The following is a 13,535-nucleotide window of genomic DNA, read 5'->3' on the forward strand; positions in this document are numbered from 1 at the left end:
CTAAAGTCAGATAAGACAGCCCACTGATCTAATGTAGGTTTATTTGCCCTAGGATAGCACTAAAGCTACAAAAATCCACTCCCATGGGCATGGAACATCACTCTCAATGAAGACAAGCTCCTTTCCCTTCTAAGAATTACACCGCTGGGAAATACTTAATAGTGTACTACTCAAATCTGTGTGAGATATCTCACCACCAGACCATTTTCAGCTATGAGAGGAATTTTGTTTTAATTATGAGAGAGAACATTTTAAAAAGACACATTTCAATTGCTGCTGGTTATGGAGAAAAGATCACACTTCACAGTGACACGATAAGAACTGACAACATAGCGTGGTGAGATAACCAGAATAAAAGCCACAGTTTTCCACCACAGAATATGGTGGAAAATTAGAATATATTTTGCATATGACAAACATACCTGCCTTTTTCTATTGTCATTAGTCTATTTGTCAAATGACCATTTTTTGTGTATAACTGTGAGGAATAAAGTGACTCTCTGTTGCTATATTAAGAAAAATAATCCTGGTATTAGCCAACAGACTACAGTGGCTATTCTCTCCCATGTGGCAAGCTGACATTCAAAACACGAACCTGGGAAAAAATGATGACGTAAGAAACAATCTGCAGTAACACTGCAATTCATTTCTAGAGCATATCTGTCCAGCCTGAGTTTCTGAACTTCAGTGAATTGTAAAGTTGGTATTGTCGAAACAAAAGATGTTCTAGCCGTTCTGTTTAGTCCCACTAACAACAACGTGATATCCAGCGCAAACCACATTTTAAAAGGGATCTTTGATCTATTAGAAAAACACTAGGAAAGATGAGAGCTAAATAAGACAAAAACGCATGGTTGGAGACTTACAGGCTTGCCAGGAGGTCCAGGAACTCCTGGAGCCCCAGGTGGTCCCATGATGCCCTACACAGAGGATAGAAAGAGACTTTTAATATAACACTGAAAAGGCAATACTTTGTGCAGGGTATTACATGTTTGTAAGCAGTCTGATACAATACTGCTGGTGTCCTTACCTTTGATCCAGTTGGTCCAATTTCACCAGGAAGACCAACAGGCCCAGGGATACCCTATAATACGAAAACAGAGAGAACACATCCAGCATGCCCCAAAAATGATTTCCACGCGTCACAGCACACCCATGTAAGTGAATAATGCGTAACTGTATTATACCAAACAAGCTACTTACAGCCAGTCCTGGGAGGCCTATTCCCTGTGCGGATAGAATGGACAAGGGGTTAATTACAATGTAACAGCTGGAACCAATCACAGTAGCAAATACTGTTGGCGAAAGCCAATTAATAATGGCAAATGTAACTCAGTATGTGTCAGAGTGCAGACGTAAACAGCTCTCAGGATGAAAACAAAGACACATAATCCAATCAGTGCATATTTGTCATGTCTTTTGCCTGGTATTAATTAAAAAACGCAGCGTAAGCCTCCTTAGAAGCAGAACATCCCACAGGGCAGGAGCTTCTGTTTGTGCAGCACGAGCCAGTACATAATATGAGCACAGCTCCCTGATAAGACACCTGCCAATGACACACTGCTAACGCTAACAAAGGATTTGACTTGAATTCAAGTTTGACATTAGGTGACTCTGGACTTACAGAGTGGATGCTATGGGATCAATGGACACAGAGCACCACCAAGTGGTGTCGGATTGTATCACACATAATGTGAATTAATTGCCTTTGCATTTACTGTCTTTTGTTGGGTTTTTTTTCGGTTAGGCTGTGTAAAGAAATAACTGTCATGCCAGCTGGAGAAAGCAACTTCCACATCTGGGTATACTGCACCCAAAAGGGCACATCTGTACAGGCATTCAGGCATGGAGAAAAAAAGGGAAGGTGATTAAGATGTTGCCTTATGAGACCAGCTGAATTGCAATATGTCAAGGATTAGGAGTCATATTATGTCTAATCCAGGTATCATGTCATGTTTTTGTTTTTTTTTACTAATTTACACACTTTTATACACATTTTTATATGCCATTTTAAACTCCACTGCATAAACTTATAGTATGCATTACAGATTAAACCAGTGCTTCCCAAACTGAGTCTTTGTCCTATAAATGTCTCAAATGGAGAAGTAATACTGAAGTTTGATCACATTTATCACATACAGAAAGACGGCATAGCGACATCTAGTGACATACAGAAGTCATAGCAACCGACAAGGGGAGCGCAGTCAGTATATATCAAAACAAGCCAATCATGGCATGTTTAATTAGTGGGTTATGGGATAACATCAAATGTTTGTTTCCTGCCAACACAGATGACATTTTAAGGTGTGGACATCAGTCATATGGCAAAGATCGATCTTCTCCTTTTTAATATCTGAACAGTCACATCATCGTTTATCTTTTCTCACAACAACAAACTACCCGATGTTGCTGATTATATTTCTGTACTTTTACGCAAGTGGGAGGTCCAATTATAATGGCATCTATTTTCTTTACCTGTGATTTAAGTGTAAGATATTCATTAAAAAAAACCCAACAACAACCATATTGTGTATATAAATAATTAACCTCTCCATGTAGAAAATAATGAATTTACTCACCGGAGGGCCGGGCTCGCCGCTTGGCCCGGGTTTGCCCTGCGGACAGCAGAGAACAGCAATTTAACTCTAAAGGTTAACATGTTAGACTCCTACACAAATAAATGATGACAGTATCCTCAGGGCATAAAGGGTTCTACTGAAAGTGAAACAGTATTTTATCAGTGATGAAGGGAAATCTTCAGAGACACAAGCAAATACCACTCTCTTACAAGCGCGGGGGGGGCACTGTCATGCTCAACATCACTAGGGCAGGATAAAGAGAACATCACTGTTATTTATTCACTAAATGCTAATATTGGACTTCCAGGTTTTATCTGGATGAGGTTTTATTAGACACTTGCCTTAGGGCCGGGGCTTCCGATTGGACCTCGGTCACCCTTTGCTCCAATCAAACCCTGAAGACAAGCAGAAAGAAAGAACACTGGCAGATAAATACAAGCATGATGTATTTATATATGATAGAGGTCGCAGGGAAAGAAGGAAAAACCAGAGGAGATTATTTTCAGTTTATTTTCAATGCTTTCCACCAGCTACATGTGACTTGAATTCACCTTGCGATAGTTATAATCACACTTTTGATCAAAACTGACATTGTTCTCACAGGCAATTAGGAAACCAACCTGAGATTGACATTCCAGGGCGGATTACTGTCTAAATCTCAGAGGAATTTGAGTGTGTTTATGTCGGCTTGTGACGTTGATGTACACTGATTACCTTCAGAGAACCTGCGTTACAATTAATATCAGCAAGCAGTTCTTTTAGCTCCTTACTATCACATAGCTGTGATAAACACGCAGAATATGTTGTCTACTCTTTGGAAAAAAAAAAAGAAAAAAGATAGTTTTAAGAGTATTTTCAAACACGATTTCACACCATAAACATACTGAATTCCCCATCTCTAGGAGCAAATGCCTAGACCGTGTGACACATTAAGTTATTTCACATGAAAACTGTGAATGTACTATATTTGTCAATTTGTGTATGTGTAATGTGTATTTTTACACAGTGGTTGAGTCATATCGTTATATTAATCCTGTGGGAATGAGATCACACTTTCTCCTGCCACATTTAGCCGTCCTCCCATTTTCCAGTAAAGGGAGTGATTTAGATGTCTTATGCACGACCATATTCATATATTCATATCTCATGCTCTCCAATTCCTTTTCTCTGTTTCACTCCGTCTCATTGTCTGTGTCTGTTTACGTACATCAATGCCGTTCTCTCCTGGCACTCCATCGGGACCTGGTTCTCCTGGTTCTCCCTTTAGTCCCTATATTAATACAAACACACCATTGTCATATCGAAGCCAAAGAAACATACATCAAATATGCAATACGTTTTTACACAATCTAATAAAAAAAACAAAAAAAAAACACAGTACAAACTTACAGGTGGACCAGGAGGCCCAGGAGGTCCTTTCTCCCCCTGCAGAGAGACAGAGGGGAGATTTAATTATAGGCATATTGGGAATGGTACCTATTCTGTTGTTGGCATTCACAACACACATATAGTACTGTACATTTTATTGGAACACATCCAGGAAATATGGGGAACGTGTACGCAGTCTTAAAATAACTCGTTTTTCAGAGAAGAGGTTTAAGTGTCCTAGTGTGCCCTCTGGGTTTTTTTTAAAACTGGAGTAGAACCCATATCCATGTTTATATTGGCCTGTGTTTGTCCGACTATTATCACACCAGGTTTATTCAAGACATGCTTGAACATTACACACACGTTGTATGAGTTAGACTTCTTGACAGCTTGATAATATAAATATATAAGACCAACTTTCAGTCATGTCATTACTATCTAAATGCCAAAAATACTGTACAATCAAACACATTTAGCTTCAACTACTACAACTCCCTTGACTTCCTGGTTAAGTAGAGGTTAAATAATACAAAGAAATACTTCACGCTTTATACACTCTGATGACATAATAAGAACATTTTCAAAAATATGTTTTTGAAAGACCTGGCAAGCAATTGTGATGTACTCACAAGGTAGATGAAAACCTTTAGTTTCGACAAAGCAACTCTTTTTTTCTTTACAATATGAGGTGTTAATGCTGATTATGCATAATATTTGACATCAGAGAATATACTTCCAACATAAAGCTGAAATGTTTGCAGAATCATGTTAGAATCATAGACCCGAAATCTAAAATGACCTGCAGTCAACTTTTACGGGATGTTTATTCCCTGCTCTACCCGACCAGCAGCCTCCATTTCAACATATTTGTTCAACCTGTGTGCAGTTACCCCCGTGAATAACTCAAATGTATCACATTACTGGGAGACAAGCTCTGGATTGAGTGTAGGGTCCCTTCTCAAAGACCCCTCTCTCTTTGCTGGGAACAGTGATCTTTTGTGCCGGTGTGTTTTCATATGCAGTGCCATCTGCTGGTAAGACTCCAGCCTCGCAGAGCAGCTCAGGGTTAGGTATTTCTCAAGGCACAAAGATGGTCTTTGTGACAGACCTGTCAGGCAAACCTGTGCGGATACTCACATCGATGCCATCTGACCCGGGAGTGCCGGATGGGCCTGGTGGGCCGGGCTGGCCCTGGAGTCCAGGTGGGCCCCTCTAAGTCACAGACAGAACATACCGTTTAGACTCATTTTATAAATGTGTAATATGAGAATAACACTAAAAGTAAAAAAAAAACAAGGTCAATATTCTTTCACTATACAGTAATAATAGCTTGATGTAGTAATATGGAAATGTTTCACATTAAACTGTATTTAAACACCAAAAAATGAGCTATTTAAACACCAAAAAATGAGCTACATCATTATAACCGTTTTGCATTTAACATTGCAAAGCAAATAGACCATATGCGCTGTACTTATTACTTTATGCCTTCTAATTAGATGATAACAAGGAAGTGCAGCAATAATGCGTAATGCATAATTAATTAATAATAAAGTAATATTAATGGTAAAACAACAAACAAAATGTCAGTTCATTCTGGGGTATGTGGGTAAATATTTAATATAATCTGTGTAAAATGTCAGTGAGAACAAGGGACTGAAGAGGAATGTGGGAGGAGGGGTCATGAGACTGGAACTGTTTACCCCCACCGTCCTCATCCTCCTCTATTGAATATCATGTCAGTGTAATGGTCCATCGGGTAATAATCCAGTTTAGAATTCTGCAAGCGTTCAAGCGAAATCTAGAAAAACTTAAAAAAAGAAATAATCCTTTAGAGTGAAACAAAGTCAGAGGTCCAGTTTAACATGTAAGTGTCTTTGTGTAAGTGTTTGAACTGGGATTTTCACACCCAGTGGACAGTGTGCTTATGTGTGTGTGTGTGTGTTAGGCTCAGTGAATTCCATCTCTGTGATGACTGCTTTCTCTGCTCCTGAAAAACTACTAAAAAGGTTTTTCTCAACTTTATCTTCAATGAAAGTCTTCCCCCCCAAAAAAACACAACAGATGAAATGGAATAAAAAGAGAAAAATCCTTAGATTCAATATAAAGCTCCTTGGTTAAGAATAGATAAGAGTCCAAGCACGATAAGAATGATAATCCACAGAAGATAGTCCAGTTTAATTGTTGTCTCCACGGCAGCAAACACATTCCATATTCATCTTTGTTTTTTTTTGGGGGGGGGGATTGTTTTTGTTTCTATTTCCCTGCATGCATTTTGATCATCCTAACCAGAGCTAAGACAAGACTCAACCCATAACAGCACCTGAAGACGTCCAGAGATTTCGCTGGCTTGTTCCAAGGGCCCTCACCCTCACAGAACCCCAAAAATAAAGAAGCAAAGCCTTAAGACGAGCAGGTCTCAACCTCCACTGTCCACTCACCACTTGGGCCAGAGCCAGGCACAAGGTCTGCAGTAAAACCCAGGTCTTCAGGAAGTCACAGAGAGCAGCCATGGTCCCTCTCTCCCGTCGGTCTCTCCTTGATTCACCAGATCCTCTCCTCTTGCTCCTCTTTCCGCTCCCTTACTCCTCTCCAGGCCGGCACAGTGCAGAACTGGTGGAGCAAAACTGTCCGAGAGAAATGGGGGAGCGGGGGGGTTGGTGGGGTTATGTGCACAGCCCTGACAAAATCTACACTTAGGAGGGGAAGGAGAGAGCCAAGAGTGGAGGAGGGTGGATGAAGGGGGTGAGGAGGGTGGGATGCAGAGTTTGGGGAGGGTAAAAAGAGAGAGGTGTTCCTGCCCCAGTGTTGGAAAAAAGTATTCCGAGCACCCATCAACACACACACACAGACACTGTCTGCACAAATACACACAAACTCTAGATTTGGAGCAGAGAGACATTTTTTTTTTACTCATTACAAACAATGAACACATTCACTCAGGTAAAGCAACCACAGGCTCCTCCCATAACTTGTAGGAGTGGACAAGTCTCTGAACGTCCTTTAATGTCAATCTTATTTTGCATACGTGTCAGAGTATTTCTCTTGTCGTTTTTCTGACACTAAAACTCATCATTTATACAGTATGTGTATAAATCTATGCCAAACTCCACCCAGAAGGTTCCTGAACTCTGTCAAAAATATTACCTCCTGAGCAGTGCCCTTTTTTAGGGTGAAAAAAAAAAATCCAAAAAAAATCTACCTGATTCCTGCAGTGGAAAGGCACCTTCATGTTTTACGAGATTCGCACCAAAGCTAAATGGAAGACAAAAACATTATCAGACAAACATTAGTAGACAGTTCACAGTGCCTGACAATTGATATACAAGACAGAACATTTGTAGATAACATCACATAAAATGCCAAATCAAATCCTTTTTATTTATATCGGCCCCAAATTCTCAAATCACAGTTTTTCTCAGTGGGATTTACAATCAGTATGTGAAGCAACGTCCTTTGACGCTCATATGGGGACATTTAATCGCTTTATCCTCACAGAAAGGGAGAAAATTGCAGCTGCCATAGGAGAACATGCAAACTCCACACAGAAAGGCCCTCACTCAAACTGGGCTTCCAGTAATATAATTTAAATAACAACAGGAACAGCAAGAGAGTAAAATAACTAAAAACAAATGAGATGTATACAGATAAAAGCTGTACGGAAGTCAGAAAAGACTACAAACACTGTCTATGAATCCTCCTATCCTTGCTTTGAAGGCCCATGTTCACCTAGTTCATTACTGACATCTAGTGGCCACTTTACATAGCGCAGGCTGCTTCCCACAGCAATAAAACATGGCCTGCTGAGGCTGCATAAACAACGGTCATGGAAATGTGAAAAATGACCTGATAGTGACCCCTATTGTACAAACCTTACATTACACCACACGAAGCCATCCAATGTGTCCACTAGATGGCAGCACATACACACCCATCCGCAGTGGAGCTTGCTGTAGTGTTATGAGCGCTGTCGTTGCGACATCTGGGGGAGAGCACATTCTGCTCTCCTCGGGGATGACGGAGACAGCACTGAGGATGCAGAGTGCAGACGCATTCATTAGCAAATTGAGATTTATTTTACACAGCAGGGAACTACAGACCCCAATAAACAACGAGTTAGAAGTGCAGCTCGCTGGCGGCTTCTGTACTGTACTTGTTATGCACAGATTTATTCTCAACATTTATCACACCGACTGCAAAAAAAAGAAGTATTCTTGCTTTTTGACATACTTTACCAAAGATGATTAATTGTTAACTATTGCCTGATTACTAAACCACTTATTACTAAAAATCAAAATATAGTGTAGGGCATTTCTGTTATTTTCTCCTCTCGTCTGGATGTTCCTACTGAACTCGCTTGTAATCAGACGAGTCACATTTTGCATTTGTAGGACAAATGTTGTTAATCGTAGTCGTATGAAAACAGAGCGCAAAATCTGCACTTTTTTTTCTTTTTCATTATGCTCTCGTAAAACTGTGAATTGTTTGCCGCCTCTCCGACACGCACCTTTCAAAAAGTGAAGATGTCAGCAACATTCCGCAAATCCAAAGGACAAACTGGCACTGGCTTGTAATCCTCATGAGTTATTTCCCTGACGGAGTGCTCAGTGCGGTGAGATGCAGTGTGTAACTGATCAGACAAGTGTGAGGAGTGACTTAAAGAGAGCTGATATGAGCAGTTTCTAGTTTTCAGATTGTAAACTATGCACTGATTAACCTGTTATGAGTGTCGATGAGTTTGTGTCGTATCACTGATATTCAAAACATCGAACAAAAAGGGGGAGAAACAGTGAAAATACAAATGCCCAAAGCATGTAGACGAGCAGAGCCAGGAATCAAACCCACAACCTTCAAGTTGAAAGAGGAATCCATTGAAATACCGTTGCCCCCTGCAGTGAAAATATTCATATGCTAATTTAGAACCTATAGAGCCAGTAGCTAATTTGACCAGGGAAGACATCCATCCATTGTCTACCGCTGTATCCTCCACAGGAGGGTTGTGGGTGGTGCTGTGCCAGTTTGTCCATCACAGGGCCACATACAGAGACAACCATTCACTCTCACTCTTACACCTATGGTCAATTTAGTGTCCAATTGACCTAATCCCCATATTGCATGAATTTGGACTGTCGGAGGAAGTTGGAGAGCCCACCCCCGGCATGTAAACTCCGTGCAGAAAGGCCCTTGTTGCAACCCAGGCTTGAACCTGGGTCTTCTTGCTGCAAAGGCAAAAGCTCTAACCCTTACACCAACCATGTGGCCAGATGTGTAACATATTATGATATATATGTACAGATCCAGACTGAGCCAAATTTTAATGCTAGGTTAATCCAACATGCTGCTGTGGTTGATTTTGCCATGCAAAAGAAACCAGTGAGCACATTTCCAGAAATATTTAACATGTCCTTAAGCAATTCTATTCGCTGACCTTCAGCGAATGTGATCCATCAAACACTTTTCCAGACATCTCCTGTGCTTGGCTAAACAGCGTAGCCTTTCTACCTTCCTTGTTTCTCCATTTTCACTTCAACACCCTCAAAACTCAAAAGAACACGTCGCATTACAGAAAATTATGGGGGGATCAAATGCACGGAAATGCGTCTAGATCCCAAAAAACCTGCCGCGCTGATCCTCTCACGGCTGAAAGCTGCAAGAAATCATCCTTCAGTTGTTGTCTTTCTCATTATAAATGATTCCCTAAGCCTCCTCAAACTTTGAAAAACAGACAAGGAAAACATTGGCCTCTCTACAACACAACCATCCCCCCCCCCGCTCCCAAACATCTCTCTCCTTCCCTGCCCATGTTCAAATTCTCACAGGAAAACGACTCATCTGCTCTTCATTCAAGCAATCGCATCGCGTTTCACGAGTGGATGGCATATTTGTCACAGCTTACTCAGTAGCGTGCCGCCAGAATTCACCTTAAAACACCCGGCGTGTTAAAGTCTGGAGTATATATACACACACACACGCTCATGCTTATGCATAGAAGTTACGCCTAATTGAAACTTAATGAGTGACAAGGGAGGCTTTGGTCCTGCACTGGTGTTCAGCTGTCCGCTCTCACTTTTCCTGAGAAAGCGAGAGCGGCGAGCTCTTTATCGACATCAGCGTCCAAGACGGGAACACACACGCTCGCCATATGGACATGATAGGCAGCGTAAATATTATTCTTGAGTGCAGGTGTGAGGAGTAGCGCTGAAGTGATAACAGGGGAGGTCATTAACGGCCCGGCAGGGTTTAAGGGCGACCCTGAAGCCTCACGGCATGTCAGGCCTTCCACTGAGTGAGGCCCAGTTTACGGTGAGAAAAGAGGGAGGACGGGAACACACTGACAGGCTGACGATATACAGGCCGAGGATATTAGTAAGTCTGCTATGAAACACGTTCATCAGGGTGTTTCATCGCGGTTCTCTTGGCGTGAAAATCCGCTGTTCCGTCGGAGGTTACGGCGTGTTCCAACTTTCAGCATGTAATGAGATATAAATGTCGACACTTGACCATGCCTTCAAAATCAGATGATGCAAAAAATTATTTTTATTGAAGCACAGAAAGAGTCGCGTCAGGCCTCTCAAGTGACACGCTGTCGTTGCTGAACCCGACGTGCACGGTGAGAACTGGCTCGGTGACAAGCAACAAGGCGATGAGTGCTGCGGAGATTAAAAAGCATGACCTTTAGTGGACGCTGACTCCCACTCGGAGTTGGATGGGCATACAGTGTGTGCACACTGTATGTCAGAAGTGAGCTCCACCACCAAGATTAATAAATCTCATTTAAGTGTGAACACTTCAAACATTACAAATAAACTGAATCCCGGCCGATAGTGTTAAAGCCAAGTTCTGTAGGCTTTTAAGGATCATGCTGCCACAGGTGTTTAACATTTGTGCTGATGTAGTCATACACCATGCATGAGGAAAACTTTGACCTGTCAGAGCCAGCGATAGTTCAGCTTAGCTTAAAAAACTGGAAGCACGATAAACAAATCAGTAAAAAAAACAACTAAATAACTACTAAATAACCAAGGTTACTACCATATGTACTTACACTTGCTTTACAATACTGTAAATTACGTATTTAAGTTGCTATAAACACATCATTTTTTAAATAAGTCATACATAGAGAGGATCCACACACTTGACTTAACACACTGCAAATAAACTGTGTATTTAAAGAGAAAATATAAAACCTTCAAAAGTCAAGAGTAGAATGTAAACAATGTCATGTCCTCAGTGTTTGGTCATTGAACTTCCTTTTACACCCTCTCCTGGCTGCTGATTGGTGGACTGAATGTGTTATTGGCATCATGAGAAAGATTATACAGTGTTGATGACTGTAGACGTCTGCCTTTGTGAGAGTCATTTTCTCCAACCACATCTAAAACCTAAGTATCACACGAACACCTTTCATTTCCTGTGAAGAGGCCACACTGAGGTGACAGTGAGCTAAACTTAACCCCTCTTCACTCCTCAGTGTCTATTATCCCACAGAGTGTGAGTGTTCGGCGTGACATTTGATCTACGCGATATGTTTAGTTTCACTGACCTTTTAACCCGCTGTAATTATCTCAGTATTAGGGCGAGATAATGAATCATAATTGCAATAACATAAAAGAGAAATGATCATTTCCTCGGGTGAAATCGAGATCATTTTCTGAATTTAGCCTTTAGAAGGATTTCTTAGAGCACTCTGCATTTGTCCTTCCATTACACACACACACACTGACTCTGCAGTTCTCCTCATCTCTAATGAGTGTTTTAGCATCTTTTAGCTCACTCCTGTGGTTTTATATCCCTTTGGCTCCGACTTGCCGCTCTCATCACCTCATCTCCACCTGTTTGCATTTCAATAAAAACTCTGATAAGCTCACTGTTCACTACCTGCCCAGCAGCAAACAGATACAATTAGAAAAGGGGATGTGGACACGGACTTAAAATACAGCAGGGAGAAAATACAAACACTAACCGCTGTGGGAGAGAGACAGAGAAATACATTCCTGTGTCCTCAGCCGAAGAGATAATTAACCAAAACAGAACACATTTGCATTTGTGTCAGTGTGAGAGGATGAGACTTAAACAAAGAGCGGAAACACAACTTTCCAAAGACAGATTTAAACGCTTTGTAAGGGTCTAAAAAGAAGCAGATTAGAGGAAGCCAACAAGAGAAGAACGTGCATGTTGACTGCAGTAGCTTACACATGTAAATCAAAGTTCCCCGTGATGGTTAGGGTTAGGGTTCTAGAAAAAGATCTATTTCTGCAACAGAGTTAGAAATAGAAAGTCTTTATATCACAGCAACGCCACAGTACCACCGTTAAGACATTTCATGCCAGCCAATATCATCATCAGATTAATTTATAAGAGCAGTAGAGACAAGCTTTTATTCGAGTCTACCTCTAAGTATACATGATTCCACCATGGTTCCAGGACATGACTCAGTTCAACCGCTGAGCAAATCTATGCAGTAGAAATAAAGTACGACTTCCTGTTAGGGGGCCTACAGTGACATATATATAAGCAAACCCATAATAAGCTAAATTATAAAGACATAGAACAGCTGCCAGAGAACATGCACATCAAAAACTGCATCACGGACCCTGACAATGAATATATGAATGTGAATATATTTACTTCTTTAGCTACTCAGTCCCCACAATCCAAGCATTCACTTAATTACCGCATATTTGACATTAACTTTAATGTTGCACTCATCATTTTCACCAACTGTATAAACACACCTGAGCAAAAAGTACTTAAAAATGTTTAAGATCAGATTGAAGTAGTGAAATATGGAAATACGCCACAGTGCAAAGTTCACTTGCACAAGTATTGCTACTTTATATCCCCACTAAAAATGTGATGTAAAATTAATCATAACTTTGACTAAACGACGACAAAAAAAACGTCAGTTTTTAAAGCTTGAATATGTGACCAATAAACACACACCCCCAGGATGTCCATATAAGGAGTTGTGCAATATTCCCAGGTGCACAGATCCGTGCCACGTGAGCACTAAGGGTGCTATAAGCTCCATGTTTTGGCTTTAAAGCCCACGGCTTTATTCGCTACACCCCTAATTCCTGCTTTTTGCACAAATGCATACAGAGGCAGAAGGAAGCCGGTGAACGTAGTGGAAACTTCCACCACTTCAGGGTCAAATATCATGAAATAATCCAAATAAATACAGCTTGTTGTACTGAGTTGTCATACTGACGGGTTGACGTTAATGTAAACGGTTCGTTCGGAGTGTCACATGTAATCAAAGGTTTTTGGTGGCTGCCAGATGATTCTCACAGATCTGAAAAAAACAAAGTCACATTTGTTCTGTTATTGTTTGTTGCGCTTGGCTACGTCTGTTTTAAATGGCTTGAAATCAGCTTTTATTGTTCCTCAGAAACCAGTAGGAAAACAACGGATGAAAATTCAAATCAAATCAAATTTTCCAATCTACGCCATCGTACACACGTACGTCAAGCCTGCCAGTTGTCTCCGTCCGCCATTAGGCCTGGATGAGGACACAAGGTTCCGTTCTAATCATCTGGACCTGCTACAGCTCGTCCGGTGCTTCTGTTCCAACTTTCTAAATTAGAA

The 13,535-nt window shown here is 41.0% G+C and overlaps 1 protein-coding gene across 1 annotated transcript in view; it reads right to left on the reverse strand.

Annotated features, from left to right (window-relative positions):
- The window catches only part of LOC122786816 (collagen alpha-2(IX) chain-like), a 39,867-nt gene that overhangs the window by 17,677 nt on the left and 8,655 nt on the right, over positions 1-13,535 (reverse strand). Inside the window, exons 2-12 of the mRNA XM_044053312.1 lie at positions 7,820-7,976; positions 7,150-7,202; positions 6,389-6,574; positions 5,085-5,159; positions 3,969-4,004; positions 3,787-3,849; positions 2,921-2,974; positions 2,580-2,615; positions 1,204-1,227; positions 1,031-1,084; positions 867-920 (exon numbers count right to left, since the gene is read on the reverse strand). Coding sequence (XP_043909247.1) covers positions 867-920; positions 1,031-1,084; positions 1,204-1,227; positions 2,580-2,615; positions 2,921-2,974; positions 3,787-3,849; positions 3,969-4,004; positions 5,085-5,159; positions 6,389-6,460 — 468 coding nt within the window. The 5' untranslated portion in view covers positions 6,461-6,574; positions 7,150-7,202; positions 7,820-7,976. The remainder of the gene's footprint in view (positions 1-866; positions 921-1,030; positions 1,085-1,203; positions 1,228-2,579; positions 2,616-2,920; positions 2,975-3,786; positions 3,850-3,968; positions 4,005-5,084; positions 5,160-6,388; positions 6,575-7,149; positions 7,203-7,819; positions 7,977-13,535) is intronic.

The sequence above is a fragment of the Solea senegalensis genome, linkage group LG20, assembly GCF_019176455.1.
Source record: "Solea senegalensis isolate Sse05_10M linkage group LG20, IFAPA_SoseM_1, whole genome shotgun sequence".
Classification (NCBI taxonomy): domain Eukaryota; kingdom Metazoa; phylum Chordata; class Actinopteri; order Pleuronectiformes; family Soleidae; genus Solea; species Solea senegalensis.